This window comes from Citrus sinensis, chromosome 9, assembly GCF_022201045.2.
Source record: "Citrus sinensis cultivar Valencia sweet orange chromosome 9, DVS_A1.0, whole genome shotgun sequence".
In the NCBI taxonomy this organism is placed as follows: Eukaryota; Viridiplantae; Streptophyta; class Magnoliopsida; order Sapindales; family Rutaceae; genus Citrus; species Citrus sinensis.
In genome coordinates, this window is record NC_068564.1 from 2,470,132 (window position 1) to 2,494,914 (window position 24,783).

Sequence of the window (24,783 nt, forward strand, 5' to 3'; positions counted from 1 at the left end):
TATTGCGATTTTGTTAAAATAATTGATTTTTTTTTTACCTCTAGCTTTAAAGTTACTCTCCGTGATTATCGACTGGTAATTTCATTTTTTCACTCTAAATTTTCTATAATTACTTAAAAAGTGGTTTAGTGGAGATAATATGGCTTAAAGAGAACATGATTATCAATTGCCTCGACACTAAGTACTGTTATTGATCAGGACACATGTCACGATTATAGAGATAATGACATCGCATTTAAAACGTATCATCAAAAAAAGAGATATTGCATTAAAATATGATTCCAAATTGATCAAACGTCTTTCAGATAATTATGACATAAAATAAAGTTTCCAATTTGCAAATTCATTTTTTCTTTTTCTTTTTCTTTTTCTTTTTTTTGCCCTTTTTTGGCGAAATAATTTGAGTAACATAAATCTTCGAGTTACTTTGAACCCCCCCGGGAAGTGGGAACAAAATTTAAACAGACAAGACAACTATACATAATAGTGTTTCCCAGTCAAATAATGAATAGATCATTTTTTTTTTCAAATAATATGAGTATGTTAACTGTCAAAAGATAGACTCAAGTTAAGGAAACAATCTCAAGGCAAGGAAGCAAAGCAATCGATCTAGAATGAATAGCTCTGTTGTTTTGAAAGGAAAATCACAGTGAACCCATGTAATTTTTATCCAGAATCAAACCAGCCTTGAACTTATCCAGAAGAAATAATTCAATTCAATCACAGATTTCTTGTAAAAGCGAAATAAGATTTTCTTGTGGGAGTGAACAAAATAAAGGAAGTATTCCATTTATCCCCCCTATGACAATGAGAGTCAGTCTCACATCCAATCGCTCTCAGCCAACTCATTAACAGAGTAGTGGTACCAAATCCACAGCTCTCAAATATTTTGACACCTACTGTTAACTCAATTTCAACTAAAATATATTTTATATATATTTCAACCTCTATCCTCTTTTTATTTCTTCTTTCTCATTCATTCACCAACTTTCTCCTTGTTACTTGCTTTGTAAAGATCTTCAGCTTTGCTTTAAGCTTAAGGTTTCGGAGCAGAGAGAGACATGGCAGAGGAGGAACCAAAGAAGCTTGAAACTGAAACCCCGACCGAGCCGCCGCCTCCTCCTTCTACAGAACCAGCCGCTCCGGCAGCAGCTGAGCCTCCTAAAGATGTTGCCGATGACAAGACCGTAATTCCATCTCCACCTGCTGAGGATAAGCCTGAGGAATCCAAAGCCCTTGCTGTTGTTGATAGTATGTTATCTCTCTCTGTCTCTGTTTTTCCCTTGGTTGAGCTTTCAAAACAACATCATACTCATCATATACCCTGTTTGGATTTCTTGAAAATAATAATTTTTTAAAACTTTTTTGTTATTTTGAACTGTTTCTGGCTATCTCGAACTCAGTTATTTGAGTAAAATTTAAACAGCAGCAATTACTGATGCATGTATAATCCTCTTTATCATAAATATTCGGTTGGTAATAAAATTTCAACAGGGTATTTATTCAAAAAGGAAAAAAAGAATCTTATATATATATATATATTTTTTTTTAATTTTGATGAAGCTTGTGGTTTTTTTTTTTTTTCAAAAATTAAATCTTGACAGAGGCTCCTGAGGCTGAACCTCCTGCTGGTGAAAAAAGTACAGAGGGCTCTGTAAACAGAGGTAAGAAGCCTTAGATATTAATTATTATTTTGATTGTTAATTAAGGTTTCTTTTACCTGTTATAGTAAATAACTTGTCGCTTATATAAAATAATGAACAGATGCGGTGCTTGCAAGAGTTGAAACGGAGAAGAGGATTTCGCTGATTAGAGCATGGGAAGAAAGTGAGAAGTCGCAAGCAGAGAACAAGTTAAGAGCTAGCTTTCTTGAGTTTTTTTTTTTTTTTTTGGGTTAAATTGTTATTATTATTTTGTTTCATGTGTGACTTTGGCACTTTTGCTTTTATCAATTAATTTCCTTGTACTGAATTATATTTGTCGAAAATTTTGAGCAGAGCTCATAAAAAGCTATCTTCCATTGTTTCATGGGAGAACAGCCGGAAAGCAGCTGTGGAAGCTGAGCTAAAAAAGATTGAGGTAAATGTCAACTTCTAGAGGCCAAGTTATTTCTGTAGCTGTCTCATTTCTTCCGCTTAATTTTGAAAACACTTGCACCACTTAGTAGGGACTAGGGAATAGGGACAGAGAGTCAACTTTGAACAACAATAGCTACAAAATTTTTAATCTAAATGTTACCTGTTTGAATTATGAGCTTTAGCTTTTTGAAGACTAGTGGACAACATAGAATATTTTCAGTTTATAAAAGGTACATGGGAAAGGACTTTTTGACTCAAAAGGCAGAGCGTGTGAGTAATGCATATAACAGCTTGATTCGGTCCACAAGGATCAAGGGAGTGTATTTAAATTCAGTCGGGGCGGTTGCCCCCACTTTCCCTTAATTGCCTCCTCCACGAATGCTTATGGAATGTTTGCATCTGTTGTGCTTCGGCTTACTTTTCAAAACAAATTAAAGAGTTACTAGGCTGTTATTGTTTGCCGACCATCCGCTAATTTATACTTTGACAGTTAGTCCTTCAATTTCATTGAAGATTTGCACCACAACTCATCAAATCCCAAACATGCCCTTAGTTGTTTTTTGACAACTTCCTTTGAAATGCATTCTCTGCATTTGAATTTTTAATATGATAATTGCGCAGGAACAATTGGAGAAGAAGAAGGCTGAGTATGTAGAGAAAATGAAAAACAAGATGGCACTAATCCACAAGGAAGCAGAAGAAAAGAGGGCAATGATTGAAGCTAAGAGAGGGGAAGACCTTCTCAAGGCAGAGGAGCTGGCTGCCAAGTATCGAGCGACGGGCTCTGCCCCCAAGAAGCTCCTTAGTTGTTTTGGAAGTTAAAATTCTCAAGCTTGTTTGATAAATTTAATTCTATGTATATTTCCTTTGAGCATTCATTTGTTTATTTAGTGTTTGTGTTTGAATTCATTATGAAGAATTGGAAAAATGTTCATTATTGTGCGTGCATATTGATGTATTTGTGCGTATATACAATTTGTATGCAAAAGTTTGAAATAATGTTGAATCATAACGTAATAAGAAATGACAGTCTGAGCTCAGGTTATGAAATAATATGGGTATGTTGATGTAAAGAATGGAATAAATAAACAGATAGAGCATCACATGATTATGAATATATTTGGTGCATGTATGCATCTATATTCTTGATGAAGCACTGATAACAGATCTGTTTGAAGAGCCTACCTAGATCATAGTTGAACAAAAACACTACCTCCCTATCTTAAAACCTCTGCAGTTCTCCTTTTCCTAATATATTTGTCTTTTTCCTTTTTCCTACTTAATTTCAAGACTATACACAAAAAATTAAAACCGTAAAAGCAAAAAAGGCATCCAATTTAGCATTTCCTGTGTGCCTCAAGAAGAGAAAACAGCGGGTTCAGTCGGATTAAAGGTTCGGAAAATCAGAAATATTACCCATTTGTTCATCTAGGAATTCCATGCCATCGTCATCCGGGAAATCTAGTAGCAGTTTCAATGCTGTATCAGAAGAATCAGTGAATTCATTAGAGCCAATGGAGTCTGAAACAGCCATCATATCGACTTTTGGTTTGTAGCTGTCATCTTGTTCAGGGGCGGTGTCACTGGAAGCACTAGTTCGGTTAGCCTTTGCTTGATCTTCCACAATCGAACCTGGTTCCAATTTCATTTGCAAAGATGTTTGAGATATTGCATTTTCGCTCAATCCTCCAGATTTTCTAGCAGTTTTACGAAATGATCCTCCGACAATTGAATTCCACAAGCCGAGATAGATATCACTGTAAGGTTTATCTACCAAGGGTGAGTTGAGCAGCGATGATGACTGAATTGATAAGGGTGCTTCAGCTTCAACCCTGGCACTCGCACATTTTACCATCTGACGGGTCGAAGGGAAATCAGATTTGACGGTACTTGGTCCCCAAGAGGAGGGAGATTGGTAAGTTAGCAGATTATGATTCATTGATTGCAGATGCTTCTTAAGCCGCGTGTTCCATAAGTTTTTAATATCATTATCTGTCCTTCCTGGCAGGTGGGAGGCTATAGCAGCCCACCTGAAATGTTTCTTATCAAACCCACATACGCATAAGAGTAAAATTTTGCAGCCAAATTAGTTGGGAAGAGGGTAGAAAAAACAAGCACACGATACAAAATACGTTCTCAACACAACTGATAAATATCAAAATTTACATGAGATTTACGTGTCTACTGTTTTGATAATATCAAAACAATTGATCAATTAATTGAGGCTAACATTGGTAACAAGCAAAGACCAACCTTCCCATTTTCACAAGGCACAAACTGTTTTGGGGCAACTGGTTTGAAGACAAGAGCTTGGTTTCGATACCACGTTAATAAAACCACTTGACCCAAAGGTTTTAAGTTATTCAAGACCTAGACATTAGTATTAAGTCTAAAAGTCCTCAGATGCTGAATCCAAAAACAAACCAATCTAAAGCAATATTGAGGAAAAATAAACAGCAATTGTGAGAAATATTATGCATGCTTATTACTTGTTACCGAACAAGCCATGGAGTTGGATGATAGTGGCCACTTCTTCAGGAGCAAATGGACCGCGTTTAATATCAGGGCGAAGATAATTCATCCACCGAAGCCTGCAACTTTTTCCACTCCTTAGAATACCTAATCAACACCATAACCCATCTTTCAATTAGCTCAGCATTTGGAGGAGAAAGTTTATAACTTTCAAGAAATGCAGTGCGTATCAAGAATTTTTTACCCACAAATGATCTGTTTCTGCTAATGCCTTGATAAAAATTTCAAAACGAGATTTTTTTTTTAAAGAAAAGACAAATGAAAAAAAAAAACAAAAAACCTGCTTGCTTAGGGAGGTGACGCCAGGTACCATGGCCATGTTCCTTGATGTACTGAATCAATTTGGCATCCTCTTCCGGGGACCAAACCCCTCTCTTCATTTTTTCCATATCACAAAATGGCGTTTTCCTTTTTCCCATCTTCAATTTCTCTTTCTAAAATCAAGAAGGGAAGCTTTTTATTTTTGTGTAACAAGAGAGGACAATTACAGAGATTAGAGAGTATAAATGCAAATATGATCCGGGGCTTAAATGCTAATGAATAATAATGTCTTCACTAAGTGATGTGTGATTACATGATTACAAATAATATCAATACACACAGTTAATAATGTGACTCTGGTTTAGCTTTTAATGGCTTGATCACCAAGTAAACCAAGAAAGAGAAAAGTACTGTCAGAAACCGCCAGAAGAACTCTGAATTTCCCAAAGGATATATAAAAGTGACTTTGAAAGATCGTGCTCTGTTCTGTTCTTTGAAAAATTCTATCAAATTAAAATTTTCTTTTTCGAAAATTCTATTTAATCACATGTAAAAGAAATTATAGCAGTAACAACGACAAGAGAGAAAAAATTGATTCAAAAATTGAGTATTTAGACATTAAATTTCAATATATTTTTTTTTTTTATAAAAAGATTTACTTTCATTAACAAAGCTTTGAAAACAAGCACATGATTTGAGGAGGGAAAGATCCCTTCCAAACACAAGATATGTCACTACCTAAGGCTATCTTAGCAAGTGCATGAGCAATTGCATTACAGTCTCTAGAGATATGTTGAATTTTTGCCCTGCTGTTAAGTGAGCTCATCTTTTTTTGAATTTCAGCTATATTCCAGAATATTTCCGTTCTGCTGCTCTGCTTATGGAGGACTAAATCCAAGACTTCTTTGCAATCCGTCTCGACAATTAGAGGAAGCAAATCAGCTTCCATTGCAGTCTGGATCCCAATGTTTACTGCTGCTGCTTCAGCTTGAGCTACATTCCCATAGAAGGATGTTCGGTTGACAGCTGCAGCTATCACTTCTCCATTGCTATCTCTGACCACCACTCCCATACCTGCTTCCCTTTTCTCTTCATTTATGGCCGCATCGACATTTGCTTTAAAAAAACCTTGCGAAGGAGGTAACCAGCTTAATCTCTTTTCTGGTGTGTTGCTTGCTGCTGCTAAAATCTTCCCCATTTTTACTCTTGCATAAGCCTCAACTGTGGCATCAGCTTTGGCTACTGTGATATGAGGATCTTGCTCTATATTTTCAAAGATAGACCCGTTTCTTGAATACCATGCTGCCCAGCACAACGCAACTATCCTCCGCAACTCCTCTTTGCTTCTTCTTTTTTCTATTTCCTTCATCATAGATAACAAATCCTGGTTTATAAGCACCTTCATTTCTGCATAATAGGGAGTTAGCTTCCACATCTGCCTTGCTGGTTTGCATTCCCATAGTGCATGGACATACTCTCAGCCTTCATTTTACACCTCGAACATATTGGATCCTGCATCACTCTCCTTTTCCATAGATTTTCTGCTGTTGGGAGCAGATTTTTTACAGCCCTCCACATAAAAATTTTTATTTTCTCCGGCAGCTCCATTGCCCAAATCACATTCCATTGCCCACTGCTATTTTCAGAGCAAGATGATTCTTCAGAGTGCTTGATCTTCCTAGCTATCTGGTATCCGCTCTTAACCGAATACTGGCCTTTTTTATCATAATGCCATAAGATTTGGTCTGGTTGGGGGCTGATTGGGAGCTGGATTTTTAGAATTTTTTCAGCATCTTCTTTGCTGAAATGCTGATGAATGAGTGTTTCTTTCCACTGATGATTGGCATCTATCAAGCCTGCTACATTGGCATCCTCACTTAAAGTTGCCGGAGCTATAGGTTTAAAATTTTGTGGTCTTGGTATCCATTGGCTCTTGTATACCTGAACCGAGTCCCCTGATCCAATTCTCCATCTCATTCCTTTTTGGATTATTTGTCTCCCCCAAAGTATGCTCCTCCAAATGAAGGATGGTTTTGATCCCAACTTGGCTTGTAAGAATTCACAGCTCTTGAAGTATCTTGCCTGCAGAATTTTCGTCAGCAAAGATTCAGGGTTTTGGATTATTCTCTAGCTTTGCTTGGCTATCAGGGCTTGATTAAAGCATGCAAAGTCTCTAAATCCAAGCCCTCCCCTACCCTTTGCGTGACAAAGACTCTCCCACTTTGTCCAGTGGATACTTTTCCGATCCTTTTTTGCTCCCCACCAAAAACCAGCAACTGCTCGTTGTATATCATCACATAAAGTTGAAGGAAGTCTAAACACACTCATTGCATAGGCTGGAACAGCCTGGGCCACTGCTTTTATTAGAACCTCCCTTCCTCCGCTTGAGAAAAATTTGCTTTGCCATCCCGAGATTTTGCTTAAGATTCTCAACTTTATTTCCTTGAAAAGGCTGACTTTCTTTCTTCCGACCATGGATGGCAACCCCAAATACTTTTCATGTTTCGAAACCACCTTTAGCTGAAAGATGTCTTTTATTTCGTTTCTTTGCCCAGCTGAAACGTTTCCACTAAACAACATGGATGACTTTTCGAAGCTGAAAATCTGACCAGAAGCAGCAGCATAACAATCAAAAATCTGCTTCAGCTTTTTGCAATCTTCCACTGCAGCTCTACTAAAGATTAGACTGTCGTCCGCAAACAACAAATGATTGATGAAGAGCTCTTTGTTGAACTTTAACCCCTGGAATTGCTTCTTTTTTTCCGCTTGAATCAGCATACTGGAAAAAGCTTCTGCACAAATAATAAACAAGTATGGGGATTTGAAAACATATAAAGGGCGGAGTTGAAGGAATCATTGTATAAACTTAAAACGCATTTCTTTAATTTTGATAAGAGAGTGAGTTATCCCGGGGCTGTCGTTAGGGGGGAGGGGGAAGATCTTATAATGCATTTATGAACTCTATGTACACCATATATCACAATAAAAATTCAACTAATTATTCTATTCGTACTTACAAAAAAGATTATCATTATTTAATTTAATTAAAGAAGAATCGAGTCCAACCATTGCTAAGTCTGTGCACTTCAACAAATTTTTTTTTAAATTACATGTAACTTAACATTAGCGTAAATAAAATAAGTCGAATTCAGCTAATGGGTAACAGTTTGATTTAATTTCCATCAACTTTTAAGTCGGCGTTTTTCCGTAAACCCTGGTGCGTGCAGAGCCTACCGTCCTACCCAGTCTCTCCTGTCTCTCAGTCAAATTGCTGCGGCCGTCAAGTTCTTTCCTTCGAATGCGATTGCCACCCACGTTGCCGTGGCAAGTTGGTTGTTTGACACGCAAATGCGCAAGTGCTGAAGCGCTGTATTTTCATTTCAACACCCGCAAAAGCACTGTGGAAAATTGAAATTCTGTTCAACAGTGGAGGTAATTGAATTGACTGACTCTCAAAGATTGTGATTCGGTCAGGGAAAATTAGCCTCGTGAAGTCACAGTCATAGGGTCATCTTTAGGATGAGGCATTAAGTGTTATAGCGTTAAAGTACAGCGAGAAAAATAGTCTATAAAAATAAGGGAGTCTCTATGTTACAATTAATGTAACATACACACTCAACAACAACCACACAAATAATGGATCCACACAATTTGTGTGGTTGTTGTTGAGTGTGTATGTTACATTAATTGTAACATAGCATTTGCCTAAAAATAATGCCTGGTCTGGGTCTTGACCCTTGTCTTGGAGGTCATTTATGGTAAAATGACCCACTTTCAGGATTCATGTTCGATCTTATCATTCTTTTGCTTCCAATCTTATCTGTGTTGTTAGTCTTTAAAGGTTGCTTTCTGTCAGATCTTGGTTTCGTGCCCCGCGATGTACTGGAAGAGTTAATTTTCTTCCATAATTTGAATGAAGGTAATAATGAATTTTTTTAAAATATAAATAAAGTAAATATTTTTTAAATATTAAAAAAGATTAAAATTTAGATTGTATTACATAAAATTTATAAATTAATCTCAGTAATTATCTAATTATAAATATTAATATACTTATCTCATTACATATGAATTATAATTTAAGCATTAATCTCGTATAATTAAAAAAAAAAAGTTTTCTGCCTTTAAAAAAAAAAGTGAAAAATGTACGGGACTTCGGACTTGTAGAGCATCAGCATGTCAAGTAATAGTTAAAATACATAGATAGTGCGCTGTAAAATGTTTACTCTAATATAAATATAGTATAATTGTCGTTTATAAATTTACTACACATATGATAAGTTAGAGGCCACTGTTATGTTACGTTGAGTGTAACATACACACACTCACAGCAACAGTAAAATGACGAGACTTGTTACTGTTGCTGTGAGTGTGTGTATGTTACACTCAACGTAACATAGGGTGACCCGTTGTTAGAATGCTTTAAGTAGCATGCATGTCCAGAACATAAATGATATGTAATGATTGAATTATTCTAAAAAATTAATTTATGTTTATTTTTTTATATATTAGTAAGTATTCCTCTATTAATTTATGTTTTATCTTCTCTAATAAAGATATATGTAAGTAAGGATACAACTAAAATACAAACAAATATAAATTTTAAACTTTAGGAATAATATTTTTTAAAATTATTAATATATTGAAATCTATAATTTTTTTTGTCTGTTAAAACATCTCACTTTATCAAAATGAAGATGTTCTCAATAAAATTAATATATATATATAAATTAGTTACTAAAAAGCATTTTATATATTTTATTAACCACTATTATATTCATCAATTAAATATTTAAGTTATTTATTTATGAAAAATATTCATCAAACTTTGGGGACTATAGAGTTATTTGTACCATCTTCTCAACTAATTTTGCCATTGTTGGTATCCTCTTAATTACTAAGGAAGTTTATTTAATCCATTGAACTTCGAAGATCTAGCTTATATATCCAAGGGCAAAAAGGGATGCGAAAATGATCATAAATGTAATTATGTATCTATAGGAGAGAGATAAAGAATGTTTTTTTGGTGCTTAAAAGGCTTTGTTATACTTTTGCCGCCACTTCACAAAACTTTTGGCCTTTTTTCCACCACCCCCAAACGGTTTCTTACTTCGTTTGCATGCCAAAAAGGAATTACTTCATTGTCAAGTTCCCTCACCTAGCTTGCTCTATTTGCCTTTGTAAAATGTTGTAAAACGCTTTGGCTGTTCTATCTCCCTAAGACTTCCCCCTCAAGTACTCCTCTTCTTTATACACACGCACACATATACATATGAACATTTTAAGATATGCAGAGTCTTCGTTTATTGGTTTTAAGCAATGGTTAAGATGACAATAGTTGGAAGGGTGAGCGATGGGTTACCTCTGGCACGAGGGCCCAGGTACCTGAATCAAGAGCATGACAGCTTCTCATTTTACAAGCAACAAGCTGAGTTCATTCTCAAAGAAATCTCAAGAGGAGCCTTGGCCCCTTCGAAGATGACCATTCGTGTTGATCACCACTCATTTCAGTATCCTCCTCCTCCTCTTCTTCGCAACTAGTATTTTACTTTTAAATACATAAGAATTTTCATTTATAGATGTTCGCATGTTCTAAAATGATTGTTCAACTTTGATTTAACATTATGTTGTAGCTAAACAAAATCAATTACTGTCAAATTTTTATTTTCGATGCTTATCTGAACCTGTGTGATCATATATACACATTGCTTGCTGCACATAATTACTTAACCATTTCATTTAGCATTACAAGAATTCATTTTAATTGAAGGTTGTATGTATCATGAAAGTATTTACCATTTTGAGCAGAAGGGTCGGGCTGTTTTCATCTATTTAATTCATTTTCTTTTTTTTTTTGACACATTTTGTAACTAAGCTATCTGATGGAGAATGGAATCGGCTGCTTCATCACATTGTGTGATTCTTCATATCCAAGAAAACTTGTTTTCCATTATCTACAAGACTTGCAGAAGGAGTTCCAGAAGTTTGATATCAGCCTCATTGACAAAATTACAAGACCATACAGCTGTGTTAAATTCGGTAATGCCCATAACTGCCTCAAATTGTTAGGCTGCTCATTAATATTGAAGGGAGTAAGATATATAATCTTCATAGCATATAGTTTTAACATCCCAGTTGTTTTTTCTTTTTTTCTTTTTTCCTTTCAAATTTCCTATCTCTAATGTGTTTGCAGAAAGCATAATTGGGAATATTAGGAAGCAATATGTTGATACAAGAACACAGGCCAATTTATCAAAGCTGAATGCTAATCGTGGACAAGATCTAGATATAGTCATTGAACATATGTACCAAATTGTTGAAAGAAAACGTCAATCAGGTAAGCTACATATACACGATCAATCCATCGTTTAATAACATTAAAAAAATCATACTATATTGTTGAAAATAATATTACATATCTTTCTTGTATTTTTACAGAAATATCTGAAGAAATATTGACAGCAACTCGTAAACATGTCTCCTCAATATGGGGTTCCCCACGGCTGGAGGTATGTGCGCGTCTCTCAATTGCACAAGTATCTTGCAGATCAGATTGAAATTTTGAAGGAATAGCAATTATTTATTTGTTTATTTCTTTTGGACAGGTGATTGCTCTGAAATGGACACCCATAGCGATCATTGTTGCTGTTGCAGCCATTCTTCTATGGGCCAACCTAGTCCTTACAGACGAATTTATAGTTTAAAAGTTTCTAAATTATGCCGAAATTTTATAACGTGTATAATTTATAATTAATGTATTTTGATGAGTATTATGTGCATAAAAAAAAAGTATGATAGCATGATGTAAATTATTTACGCTAAATAGCTACACAAATTATTTATGATATTGTGGGAAACTCTCCCATTCTAGTCAAGCAATTCAATGACTATTTTTCAAAACTATCATTAGTTGAATTTGTTTATTCGATAATTAGGGATATTGTCAATTTTTTTTTTCTGTTGAAATCAATATATTCCACCTACTCCTTGTGATTTTCATAATACCAAAACATTCCCTCTGGTGCTAAAAAAATTTAAAGGAAGAGATGGGTGCTTGATAATTTATCTTGAAAATATATATAAAAATATTTATTATAAGAAAAAATGTTTAAAAATTAAAAAAAAAACTTATTATTAATTTTCATTCACTTCAAAACATATTTCTTATTTTTAGTACTTAAACTTTAATTTTAATTTTAATTTATATGATTTATTTAATTTATAATAAATATGAATAAAAAATTATTTAAAAATAAGAGTAATACTGTAAAATTATGCTACCAGAAGATTATTAGTTATTATGAAAAACTTAGGGGTAAGTAGTTTATATTAATGTTAGTACGACAAACTGATGGTTTCAATGTGTGTGTGTGTGTGTATTGTTTACCAAAATAAATTTCGTGAAGTAAAATGTTATCAATTAAGCAATAAGCAATCCCTGGTCTGTCCATAAAACTAAAGAAAAAGGGGAACCTCACCTAACTGAACATTGCCAACCAAACATGCATGAGGACATGAGGTAAGCAAAGCAACCCAACCAATGACAATATGACAATGAGTGGCATTGAATTTGAATTTTTATGAAGTCTATGCTACCAGAATCGATTGAATATGCAAAAATCGTTATTTCCTATCAAATAAATTAGAAACATGAGGTCGAAGTGAATAATAAATATGCATTCTCCCCCATATACACATTTGATCATTATTGCTCTTGCTATGGGATAATATGGTAATTAAATTTGAACAATAACATATGAACATGGTAATAATCATTTTGACTATTTTGTTTGCAGCCTTATTGTATAAGTAATGAGAGCACCAAGAGAAATCTTAATTGAAAGGAGAACCAGTTCAAGAGAACAAGTTGGATTCTGCATATTGAAACAAGCAACCGGGTGCGTGCATGTCTCCAATTGTATACAATTTCAAGGGAGAAAAACGACTAACAAATTAGCTAAACTAGTGTGATCACTTGTGGCCCCCTTTATATTTTCAGATGCCAAGATTTTTATTAGAAGTGTAATTAAATGTTCTTCTTGTCATAGGTTGGCCGCTTGGCCTAAAAATTAAAACATCATATGTACATTACATCATTATTCATATTCAAAGCACTACATACATCATCCCCAGAGATAGAATCAACAAACCCAATTCCGGAAAACTGATGATCCTCGAATTTGAATCTTGAACTCAACATTTCATCAACAAAACTGTTGTTGAATCCGTTATGAATAAAATCGCCGCCAAATGCTCCCTCATTGGACAAGTAACCATTCATAAATGTATCACTCGAATCTTGGACCAAGTTGGAGTTCTGATTATTATTATTATTATTATTATTATTATTATTATTATTATTATTATTATTATTAAAGCCTTCCTTGGAAGCCACTTGCTCGAAGGAATTTGCGAAGCTACCATCATTAGCATGATCAAGCGACAGCCACTCTGCAAATAAAAGCTTCGGCAAGCAACTTTTCTGACCCTGAGTTGCACACTGATCAGTACTACCGGCTGATGATTTTTCCATGTGGTGCAACGATTCATAGCTTGAGCTGCGAGTTGAGGGATTGTTATTAGGGGAAGTTGAAGATTCCATATTTTCTGAGCTTGGAGTTGTCGCATTAGCTGCTTCCATTTCTTCAAGTTTGGCTAATTTTTTCTTCAAATGGGAGTGCCAATAGTTCTTTATCTCGTTATCTGTTCTTCCAGGCAAATGCTGAGCAATTTGAGACCACCTAGTTGACCAAAAAAGATCATTCGATGATGTCAATATTTTGATTTTGTTCTACAATGAATAATCTCTTAATTAATCTATTTCTTGTCCTAAGATACCAACTCAAATATTGTTATGCATCTAATTCATCAGTACAGATATAAGCACTAATTAGGATGCCGATTCAATCTAAGAAAACGTTGCATATATAATTGCTAGACTGAGGCGTATATTAAAACACGCAAATGTTCACACTGGAAAAAGACTCCTTTTATACATGTCACCAAAGCTTTTATATATATATATATATACTCGTGTCATGGCATGACCTTTTTGGTTCATAACTAAATTTTAGTTTCATTGACCAACAGAAAGCCCATGTCAACCTTAAATTTGATTGGGGAACCCACGTACTAAATTAGAGGTGGGTCTATTCTATTTACTTATGTAGAATAATAAAAAGTTCTACTACATGTAACAGCACAAGAAAAGTGATAGATCTCCTTCTCGCTTACTTGTTTCCTAACAGGCGATGGACGGTCAGGATTGTCTCTTCTTCTTGCATATTGAACACCCCTCTCTTAAGTCCTGGCCTCAAATAATTAATCCATCTCAGTCTGCAGCTCTTTCCATTCCTTTGCAAGCCTGCGTATATGGAAAATAATAATAATTCGTAAGGTTACAAAGAAGTCAACTATTGGAGGGTAGCCTAGTCAATTTAACTTAAAAGTCCTAAGCAGTCTCTTTCACTTGATGACTTATATATAAATATTATACATGTAAGTATTCATTTTTTCCTCCACGCATAAAAGAATTAATAACCCATCTCTATCACTATGTCTAAATTGTGACAAATTCCTTTGTTGACAACTCAAGGCCTGATGCTGCATGCCATCCAATTAAATAATTAAACAAAATTTGGGAGGCAACAAATAGAATACGAAAATTCAAGATTATATCTTTTATAGAAAAATCAGAACATGAAACATGTTCAGAGTATGGAACCCCATGACCTCTTGTTTAATTCTGAGAAAATGTCTGAACAGGATCGAAATTAAAAACCAAAAACAAACTCAAGATTATATTCTGATCATATGCATTCTCGAACTAACTTAATTGCCGAACCAAATCAAATGCAGCTTCAGTCATCTCATTATTACCTTGAACATTAACAGCTATCGAGCATGCTGCAAAGAAGGAAAAACATTTTATACAAAATTCAACATCTCGCAGCAACTGTGTATTATGTTGATGCTGAGGCCTTGGCCCTTAGGTTTAAATTTAGGCCTCCTTAAATCTGCCTTGGTTAAACTAAAATTCTGATTCCGCTGCTATTTGTTATGAAAATGAACAAAGCATGGCAACTGTAGCAATATAGCAGTATTGAAATCAATGTATGAGTTTGAGGGTGCACTCACCGGCATTGATGGGGACGGAGCTCCAGCAAGGGTGGCCATGCTGGAGTACATAGTTCTTGAGCCTCTGGTCTTCTTCGGGAGACCACAAGCCCTTTCTGTGCTTTGGCTTCGGCTTTGCAATTGGCTTTTCCGATGACTTGCATCCCATTTTTGCTTTAATAAGAACGATGACAGCTTGGAAGTGATCTGGAAACAGAAAGATAAAGCTTGAGCGATGGCGTTATGGGAAGAGCAGCAAGAGCAATAAATAGCCGACCATAAAGGCTTATTGGAGTTGCAACATTAGGTGTTGTTGTAAGTCCACGATTTAAAAAAAAAAATTGCAAAATAAATATTATTAAAGCATGAACTCTGTCCTTCAATAATATGACTTTTTTTTCCCAAAAAAATAAATAAGTAATTAAGTAAACAAAGTGAGCTCCTTACGTGAAGTTTCAAATTTACCCTTTATATTTTTATTAAGTCGTGTTTGAGAAGGAAGGAAGGAAGAAAGTGGAAAAAGCAAGAAAAAGTAAAAGACAAAAGAAAAAGATGTACGGATAAAAGTTTTTTGGGAAAAAGAGACCAAAGGATGCAGGAGTAAAAACCTCTTTCTCTCCAAAAGTGGGAGAGAAAGCATCGTGAAACTGTGACTTATTCTCATTACGCTCCTTAAAATGGCATAAGAGGTGTAAAGTTGGAATCGGCCCTACTCAATTACTCATAATGCAGACTTGATGACCATCAACAAAATTGGCACCATATCTTTTCTGGACTTAATAAATTAATATAAGCAAATAATGATGCATATGCTACAGCTCATTAAAAGCCATGTTATTAAAGAATATGAGAACCGGCATAATTTGCATAAGAAAAATGACAAGGAGGCAGCCTTCGCAGAGTGCCGATCGAATCAGGGGTAAAACGATGTCATTTTACCTCTATATATATATAGAAAGAAAGAAATATTTTAATCCGAAATTTCAAAGTGCGAGAACGTCTAGTAGATTTATGCATTTGAAATTTTAAATTTTTAAAATCTTGCGGTTTTAAAATTTTTCCAGACGTTTTCCGTATTTTATAATCTCAAACTAAAAAATTATTATGTATATGTATATATACATATAATTTTTTTTTTTTGCACGTTTTGTCGTCTATGACTTTGTCGGCTTTATGCTAAGGCTTTGCTTGAGTTAACTTTAAAAATTCTTTTTTGAGATCCAAAATTTTTTTTAAAAAAAGTTCTTTATAAATCATAATAAAATAAGAAATGTTTATGTGGTTCGGTAACCTGAATTTTTCATAATCTCAATAATTTTAGTAATATTCATATTAATCTTACTGAAAAATATTTATTGAAAAGTCATGTTGTTGGATTGGGATAAAAGTAGGTTCCTAATTTCGCTATTGCGTATCAGCACTCTGTGTACAAAATGATTAATAAACCCTTCGCGTGGGTGTTTCTTAACTCTACATTAATTCAACCGGGTATCAAATTCAAAACTAATAAAAATTAAAATAAAAAAGCTGACCCCAGTAAAGTGACATGCATGTTCATCGGATACTCTCGAGGATTTGAAACAAAAGTTGTTTAATTATATACGTTATCCCACCCACAAATTGAAGCCTCATCCATTGTTCAAACTTGATCAGCCTTCATCCGACGGTCGGGATCTCAAGTTGTCAACCCTCGTGAAACTGCCTGTAATATTCTGACCGTCCAATTTTCTGATAGTGCCGTAGTGGGAATGTGGAAAATCTTTGTGGGACAAATTGGAAGAATACTATAGGTTTTCGAGAATTTAATTTATTTTTATGGAAAAAAAAATCCTCAGGTTGTGATTTACAATGATTCGTAAAATCAATGACTTGTTGGTTTGGATAATTAATCAGCAATCATTTACCAATCATTGTCAATGACGAGCCACGCTGGTTTTCAAAAATAATTCGTAAAGAGATAACAATAAGTAACTTTGAAAATATAAAGCTTTTAATTAAACACCCAATGACAGATTGTATCTAATTAATTTTTTCAATAATCGAAACGAATTTATGTCCAATGGAAGCATGAGGAAGAGGGGATGATTCTATCCGAATAAAAATTAAAATTTTATTATGTCAAACCCTTGCTCCTATTTGTTCGTAAAGAATTAAACAAGGGAAGCTCATCACCACCAACTAATCTATATTTTTTAAGTACACCATTAACCTACCAAAGTACCCAACAATTTTTTTCTACAGCACGTGCCGAAATTAAGATTTTTAAAGGAATAAAAAAAAAAGAAAAAAAATGAACATATATAATTAATTAAAAGTCATGGCTGACCATCGATTTATGGCTAAATTAACCCAACAAATAACTTTAAATTAAAAAAAAAACTTTTATGTGTTAGGAGGACGCGCAGCCTGCTGGCTAACTCATGTTTATACCTAATCATAATGTGTACAAATCACCAAGAATTTTATAAGTGTTGGCATGAGATAAGATTCCAACCTAAATTAATTAGGTTTCACACTAACTGGGGATAAAAATTAAATAATCTAAAGATTTAAACAATGACTTTTTGACTATAGTTTTCACTGTGTTAATTAGTTACTAAAATCAATAGATCATGGAGTCAACTCTCAAGTGGATCATTCTTAAACCCTTTTCACCTTGAATTTTATAGATACTGAATGCACAGTTGCTTTTGAATATATATCGTTCAAAGAGTCTTCTGTAAAGCCCTTATATTTATTCACATGAACTTTTTGGGTAAATTTCCTTTTATTCTTCACGGTTAGGCATCAGTTTTGATCATAGAATCTAAAAATAGAGATGTTTATCATTCACCCCTCATCAGAAAGTAGTCCTTTTGCACGCCAGAAAAAATATAAGGAAAGATCAGGGTACTCTCTGAAATTTAGCTTCATTTAGTAAATTACTAAATTTTTATCTTATAGTCCCTTATATTTAATGTTAATTCGTTACAACCCCTTGACCTGAATGTTTCAATGTCACAGTTACTGTCGAAACCAAATCTTGGTTTCGCTACTATTGTTTTTTCTTTTTTTCTTTTTTTGGGTTCTAAAAAAAATAACATTTTACATTAACAGAAGTAATGAAAGGATGTTTGACTTTATTTTGTTTTTTAAATACAAAGACCAATTAGAAATTGATGCCTAATCTTAGGGAACAGGGACTAAAGGGAAATTCACCAAAACATATGATAATTCACCAAATTGTTGATGTTATATTTAAATGACTAGATAGAGCTTGAAAAGTTAGACCTGGAAAGGTTTTTGGTTCAATACTTTACTGATCTCATTAGACACGCACTGACGCATAGATTTAATTCATTTGTGTAATTTTCAGCTTTGAAAAGTCTGATGATGACTATTTTATACGTTGAAGTCTCCTGAGGTCGATTCCGAAACTGATGATCATCATGGAGTTGTTAAGCGGGTAGTTGAATAATTAAAAACTAGAATAGAAGCAAAATGCTGTGTGCCAAAGTTGAAATTCATATCGACACAGCAAGTTGAATTATGAAATTACACATGAAGTTAAGCAAGAGCAATATGTCCTTACTGTTTAAAAAAAAAAAAACTACTTAATTTCGCCAAGGTTGCTACAATTTTTCTGTACTCAATTAATTAGCAGATTCAGTAAATTAACTTTATGTGTCTGCTCTCTCAGTAGTAGAAAATTTTGATCCCAAATGCCTAGGAGAGAATTAAACTATGTTCCTCCCAAATGCCTAGGAGAGAATTTAACTATGTTCCTCATGTAAGAGTTTAGGTAGAAGATGAAACTATTTTAAATATTTTAAAAAAAATCATAAAAATGGAGATGCGGGGTAACGATCCCTATACCGCTGGCATGCTAAGCTGAGTGCTCTACCATCTGAAATACATCACCGGTTGATAATGACACTCTGGAAATTTATTACTCTATTGAGAATGTTGATTAACAAGTTCCATAGTCAATGCTACCATTGTTAATTATGGTTTTCATTTCAATTATTACTGCCTTTGCACATTATCTACCAAACAAAAATCGTCGCATCAATATTCACTATCCTAAATATTTAAAAAGCATCTTCATTCTATATTTTTAATTGGTTAAAAATTCGTTTAATCCTTATTTTTTTTAAGTTAGCATCCATTTAGTCCTTATATTTGTAAAAGTACGTCAAAACATTATTACCATTAAATTATTGACAACCGTACAATTATTTTTGTTCTTTTTAGTTTACTTTTACAATATTACCCTCTTACAATAATGTTAGTTTTTGGACATTAACAAAAAGAAAAAAATTAGTTTACCAATGTAATCCCAAAAAAATAAATAGAAAAAAGGAATATACATTAATTTTGGTGAAACACTCTACTGAGGAGTTAATATATTATTCTTTAATTAATGTCCAAGGAAATTGATTTTTTTTTTACAATATTGATTGTTTTGACATACGTAAGTTCCACAAAAAAAATAGTACTTTTTTGTTTTTATTTATTTTTGGGGTTATATCAATATTTTAATTTTTTTCTTTTAATTAATGCGGAAAAAATAAACATTATTGTAATAGGATAATATTGTAAGAATAAGCTAAAATGAACAGAAAGTGAGGGTAGGGGTGTCAATAATTTAACAAAAGAGATGTTTTTAAGTACTCATGAAAATATAAGGATTAAATGGATGTTAACGTCAAAATATAGGGAATAGATGAGCTTTACCCTTTTTTTTTTAGGTTAACGTCATATAAGGATATATTTATTGACAAATTCAAAAAAAAAAACAATAACACCTAGTTGGGGGACATATAACTAGATAGAAACGTTTCATGAAAATATATAATTGGTTAACCATTAGTCTTTTTAGGGTGCATTTGGGATTGGGGTTGGATAATTGTTGCTTTTAAGTTACAACAATAAAGTGTTTGGTAAATACTAATAGCTGTAACTTGAAAGTTATATTGATATGATTTTTTACTTGTATAATGGAGAGTCTATTATATTTTTAATAATTTTGTCAAAATTATTATTTAAAATTTATATTTACTATATGTTATTAATTTTTGTTTCATAGTTATAATTTTTTTTCCACAACAGCTGCAGCTTAAAAGTTATGGCACCGCAATCATAAACGCACCCTTAATTAAACAAAGTACTTTGAAACCAAGGTTGGCCTAGCGATAGTTATGAGAGAAAAACCGAATTTCATCGATTTTTGCCAATAAAATGCAGTTATGACTCCGATTTTGAATACTCCAACGAGGAGATACAAGAGATTAATTAGTTAAAACCAATAAGAGTGGACTTTTTTTCGTTGAGCATTCATAAGAGAATTTAATATACAATTTTCAATGATTTCCAGACCTTTAGCGTGCTCCCCTTACAGAGTACATATATGAAACTGTTGAATGGACCACTAATTCTATAATTCATCATTTTTCAACTCCCTTAGTGACTCAATATTTTGATCATTAAAGTATAATGGAAAAGAACATAACAGTGATGGTTCACTTTAGAATATTGCCTGCCTAGCCGTCTGCTCAATCGGGGATTGCAATGTGTTTGAAATTGATTAGATCCATTTCATGTTACCTAATCAATTGATGTTAACACTGAAATTAATTATGTAAACTGAGACAAAACTATCTCTCACAATATACATGCGACATACATATATTTTAGTTATATAACGATTAGTAAATTAATAAATTTAGGTAAACATGGCCGAAAATAAATTGTTTTGAATTATGTGAGAATGATATATGTCGCAATTTTGAAGAGTCTCCCTTTTTATATTACGACATATATATGCATAGAAAAGGACCTATAAGTGACCCTTTGCTCCGATATTTATTTTGCTGCGACTGTGAAATCAACTCATGATTGCAGTGGAAAAATCTTAACTGCGGCTGCGCGTCACTTGAGTGAAATCAGTAGAATTGATTCATTACTAGGTAACTCCTCTAGTTAATTTCTTGACTGGTGTTTTGTAATTATCCTCTTGTTTACATAAAGCAAACATATCTATGCAAGTCAAGTTCCATTAATTTCTTATCCCTATTTCAAAGAGAGCATGCATATTATAATTCAGAACAAAATCCTTCATTGTCCGCTGAAAACATTTTAATTTTCTGTCACACTCTTAATGTTTTTATTGTTAACATTTCATATCTTATCAAAATGTCCATAATATATCATAAATTGAGAGATATAAATAACAATTTGGAGCGATGATCATTAACAAAAAGATACAACGAAGGAAATTCAAAACAGCTATACCTCCTCTCCAAGGTAAATAATGACCTCCAAGCAGCTGGCATGGTTCTTACCTTTTGCCCTTTACTTGTTTTATGCAAAATAATAATGTTACAGACAGAAGGTGAATGAATCATAATCATGTTGAGTTAAAGTTAATTAATTAATTAATTATAATATTCAAAGACGACCATAAACACCACCTAAAAACACAGCACGTCAAGCGAAAATATACAGAAGTTTCGAATGTCAACGGCTATTATTGTAAAGCAACATTCGTCATAAAATCAAATCAATAAAATCTCGTCAACTCTTTCGTATACATTGAAAAGGGACAGTACATACAATATATCCCAGCATTACATCACATCCAATGAGGCCAATTCTTGATTTATTTAAGCTAAATATACATATATACATGTATGGCTACATTTTTACGTGCTGAATAATTTGCTTGTACATATACAACAAATTCGTTGACAATGATGCTGAGATTTGTTGTCGGCCGGCGTGATACAAATTAAAATAGCTAGCTATACCGTCGTTTTAGGGATAGCATAAGGCACTAAGATTAGATATTCTTGGACGTTTAGCTTCAATATTCATTTGGCCACCTCTCAGGTGATGAGATCATGCTTTTAACTAACACATCATTGATTCCCATATATTTTTCGTTAATTTTAGTTCTGATTCTTTAACATATAACTATAACTAATGAATGAGGTAGGCTATGAGCTCTATACATGAAGTTTGTGGCTTCATAACGCATTGGAGTTTCTTCTTTTATTGCAGTTATTTGACCCCCTCAAATTGTCTCATAAGTTCTCACTTTTCAGTTTATTTTACTATTTTTTAGAATCAGTTTCAGAGAATAAAAAATAATTTTTTATTTTTATTCTCTCTTCCCCACTCCCTCTCTCTAGCATAACCATCATCCCCCCCCCCCCCCAACCCACATTATCTTCATCAAAAACAAGTACATCATCATCAAGAGCACTACCACAACCTATCTTCTTCACCATCAATCCATCACCTCCACTAATATATATATATGATGAGTTTCGGGTAAAAACCTATTTAATCCTTGTATTTTAAAATTAGTGTCTATTTAGTCCCCGTATTTTTAAAGATACCTCAAAACATTCCTGCCGTTAAAGTATTGATAACTCTACCGTTACTTTTTATTTCTTTTGGCTTACTTTTACAATATTACTCTTTTATAATAATTTTTTTGTTTGGACATTAATAAAAGAAAATAATTAAATTACAAATTTAACCCTAAAAAAATTATATTAATTTTTAATTGTCAAAAATTGTATGCAAACTATCAAGTGTGCAAATGGTGCTTGCAAAAAAAAGTAATATAATTTTTTTAGGGTTAAATTGATAATTTAATTATTTTATTTTTATTAATATAAAAGGGTAATATTGTAAAAGTAAGCCAAAAGAAATAAAAGGTAACGATAGGGGTATCAATACTTTAACGGCAGGGATGTTTCTAGGTATTTTAAAAAATACGGGGACTAATGGACACTAATCTTAAAATACAGGGACTAAATAGGCTTTTACTCGATGAGTTTCAATGTTGATTTTGTTAAATTTTATGACCAAGTGATGAGTTTTGTTGTTATTGATGATATTAGTTTTACTTTATGTGATTATCTACGATTTTATTTAATTTCAAATTGGAATTTAATTATGAGTTTATATTTGATTCAAATTGTAAATCAATTGAAAAAATGAGAGAGCTATGAAAGATGAGAAATTAATTTATTGCGAGCTTGAGAGAGAAGAAAAACATTAATTAAAAAGTGGAGGCTGCTGAGATAAACTAAGAGGATCAAATATCACCACTCTTTATAATTAGTTAGATCTCACATTTTATAAATTTGGGCATCCACATTTAAGGACTCATGCATGCATAGTAAAAATTAATACTTGATTAAATAATAGTTTTTGTTGGTTTTGATTTGAGGATGACATGATATATTAATAATTCTATAAATTTATTATGTAATAAAGTTCTAACAAAATCTTATTTTTCATAGTACCCAAATTAATTTTAATTTGAAACTAAATACAATGATATGTCTATTATTTTCTTTCTTGTACAAGTATAATACTTTATGTATTTCATTAGTTATTGTTGTATTATATGTGCTATGTTAAGATAAATAAGAGAGATATTGGCTTGATATATTGCCTCTAGAAAGTCTTTTTTGATGAGTTATTATATAATCATGATCCGGCCAAAGAATCAATCAACTGATTCACTATTCACTCAAACAAGATCAAATCAGACAGATTTCTTTCAAATCAGACATATTTCTTTAATTAGACTACATTTATACATCATAAAAATCCCTATTATGAACGTGATATCATCTTTATAAATTAATAATTTTTAATTTATCAATATATTAGTATTCGCTAAATTAATAGATTTTGTTTTGTGGTCCCAAAATTATTAATTTATCAAATTTCTACTATAAATCTAATAAAGACCTACATTTTTATTTAGCTTTTAACGTATACCACTCACATTTTTACCTGCTTATTATAGTTATAGCTACTTAGTGATTCTATTCTACAGTGCATCTCAATCCCAAAACATATCATTCATTATCCAAAAGTTTGTGAAACCATTTCCTACTTTGCCCAATTTAAATAACATATCTATCCCTATATACTGTATTTTGTATTGGAATAAGCTCCGCTTTGCTGACCTGCAATTATCGTACGGAAACGTTGACAAACTCATTAAAGCATATTTATTTATAAAGTTATATGTGTATGAGTATGACAAATGGTGATGCATGCAATAGCTAGTTGTTTGACTTGGTTCATTGTGAATTGCAAGTTTCCTGTCACCGCGCAGTCGCGTGCTTCATCTGATCACTTCAGCACAACCAAACAATCATTTTCTTTTAGTATATTATTACTCACTCGTTTTTTTTTTTTTGGGTTTTTTTTTTTTTTCAACGTGTGATGATATGGTTTGCACTTTGCACACAATTAATTGGACCCCGGGAAATTCCACTTTTATGCCTATCTCTTTCTTATCCTCTTTTTGAGTCTTTGATTCTTGACAATCGATATTGTGCATGCGACTGATCAACCGAAACCACCGTTTCAAGAAGCAACTGTTGTGCTTTCTTAATTGAGCAAGAAAACGAGCAACGCATTTCTTGGAATACATTAGTTTTATAATTTTTATCATTGTGATGATGATAGATGAGTTCCTCATGACTATTGTGATGATGATAGATGAGTTCCTCATGACTCACAACGTTTTCAAGTTGAGTAATTGTAGAGCCACAACCATATTATACAAATAAGCTGGGTACGTCTACTATGCATCGCCTCTTACTTTATTTTTTATTACACACCCAAATTGTCATTGTCGACGCCCAAAATTTTACAATAGTATAATACAATACATCATAAGCTGAGCAATAAGAATGAAAATTATAATAGTAATTATATAATACATCTTAATGCCAAGGGTTAAGAACAAAAATTTGAAGAAAAAGATTGTTAGCAACCG

The 24,783-nt window shown here is 33.0% G+C and overlaps 3 protein-coding genes across 3 annotated transcripts; 2 read left to right on the top strand and 1 right to left on the bottom strand.

Annotated features, from left to right (window-relative positions):
* The first annotated feature begins 594 nt into the window (after positions 1 to 594).
* On the top strand, positions 595 to 3,102 carry LOC102607902 (remorin). Its single transcript, XM_052434205.1, has 5 exons — positions 595 to 1,251; positions 1,605 to 1,664; positions 1,765 to 1,852; positions 1,998 to 2,079; positions 2,700 to 3,102. The coding sequence occupies exons 1-5, from the start codon at positions 1,062 to 1,064 to the stop codon at positions 2,898 to 2,900; spliced, it is 621 nt and encodes a 206-aa protein (XP_052290165.1). The 5' UTR covers positions 595 to 1,061; the 3' UTR covers positions 2,901 to 3,102.
* Positions 3,103 to 10,051: 6,949 nt separating this feature from the next.
* Positions 10,052 to 11,774, top strand: LOC102607604 (25.3 kDa vesicle transport protein). Its single transcript, XM_006490314.4, has 5 exons — positions 10,052 to 10,381; positions 10,747 to 10,910; positions 11,065 to 11,208; positions 11,310 to 11,380; positions 11,477 to 11,774. Exons 1-5 carry the CDS (start codon positions 10,191 to 10,193, stop codon positions 11,573 to 11,575), a joined length of 669 nt encoding a protein of 222 aa, XP_006490377.1. The 5' UTR covers positions 10,052 to 10,190; the 3' UTR covers positions 11,576 to 11,774.
* Positions 11,775 to 12,725: 951 nt separating this feature from the next.
* LOC102609620 (transcription factor LAF1-like) lies at positions 12,726 to 15,320 on the bottom strand. The gene is made up of 3 exons (XM_015534006.3): positions 15,009 to 15,320; positions 14,106 to 14,235; positions 12,726 to 13,612 (listed from the first exon to the last, which is right to left on the bottom strand). Exons 1-3 carry the CDS (start codon positions 15,154 to 15,156, stop codon positions 12,949 to 12,951), a joined length of 942 nt encoding a protein of 313 aa, XP_015389492.1. The 5' UTR covers positions 15,157 to 15,320; the 3' UTR covers positions 12,726 to 12,948.
* Between the last annotated feature and the right edge of the window lie 9,463 nt (positions 15,321 to 24,783).

What these genes read in the sequence shown, in the direction of transcription:
- LOC102607902 (XM_052434205.1), top strand. Translation starts at nt 1,062, where the DNA reads ATGGCAGAGGAGGAACCAAAGAAGCTTGAAACTGAAACCCCGACCGAG. An exon ending in AGAGGGCTCTGTAAACAGAG is followed by an intron (nt 1,665 to 1,764) that starts GTAAGAAGCCTT and finishes AATAATGAACAG; the next exon opens with ATGCGGTGCTTGCAAGAGTT. An exon ending in AAGTCGCAAGCAGAGAACAA is followed by an intron (nt 1,853 to 1,997) that starts GTTAAGAGCTAG and finishes AATTTTGAGCAG; the next exon opens with AGCTCATAAAAAGCTATCTT.
- LOC102607604 (XM_006490314.4), top strand. Translation starts at nt 10,191, where the DNA reads ATGGTTAAGATGACAATAGTTGGAAGGGTGAGCGATGGGTTACCTCTG. An exon ending in ATACAGCTGTGTTAAATTCG is followed by an intron (nt 10,911 to 11,064) that starts GTAATGCCCATA and finishes ATGTGTTTGCAG; the next exon opens with AAAGCATAATTGGGAATATT. An exon ending in TGAAAGAAAACGTCAATCAG is followed by an intron (nt 11,209 to 11,309) that starts GTAAGCTACATA and finishes GTATTTTTACAG; the next exon opens with AAATATCTGAAGAAATATTG.
- LOC102609620 (XM_015534006.3), bottom strand. Translation starts at nt 15,156, where the DNA reads ATGGGATGCAAGTCATCGGAAAAGCCAATTGCAAAGCCGAAGCCAAAG. An exon ending in CTCCGTCCCCATCAATGCCG is followed by an intron (nt 14,236 to 15,008) that starts GTGAGTGCACCC and finishes CCATATACGCAG; the next exon opens with GCTTGCAAAGGAATGGAAAG. An exon ending in CATCGCCTGTTAGGAAACAA is followed by an intron (nt 13,613 to 14,105) that starts GTAAGCGAGAAG and finishes TTGGTCAACTAG; the next exon opens with GTGGTCTCAAATTGCTCAGC.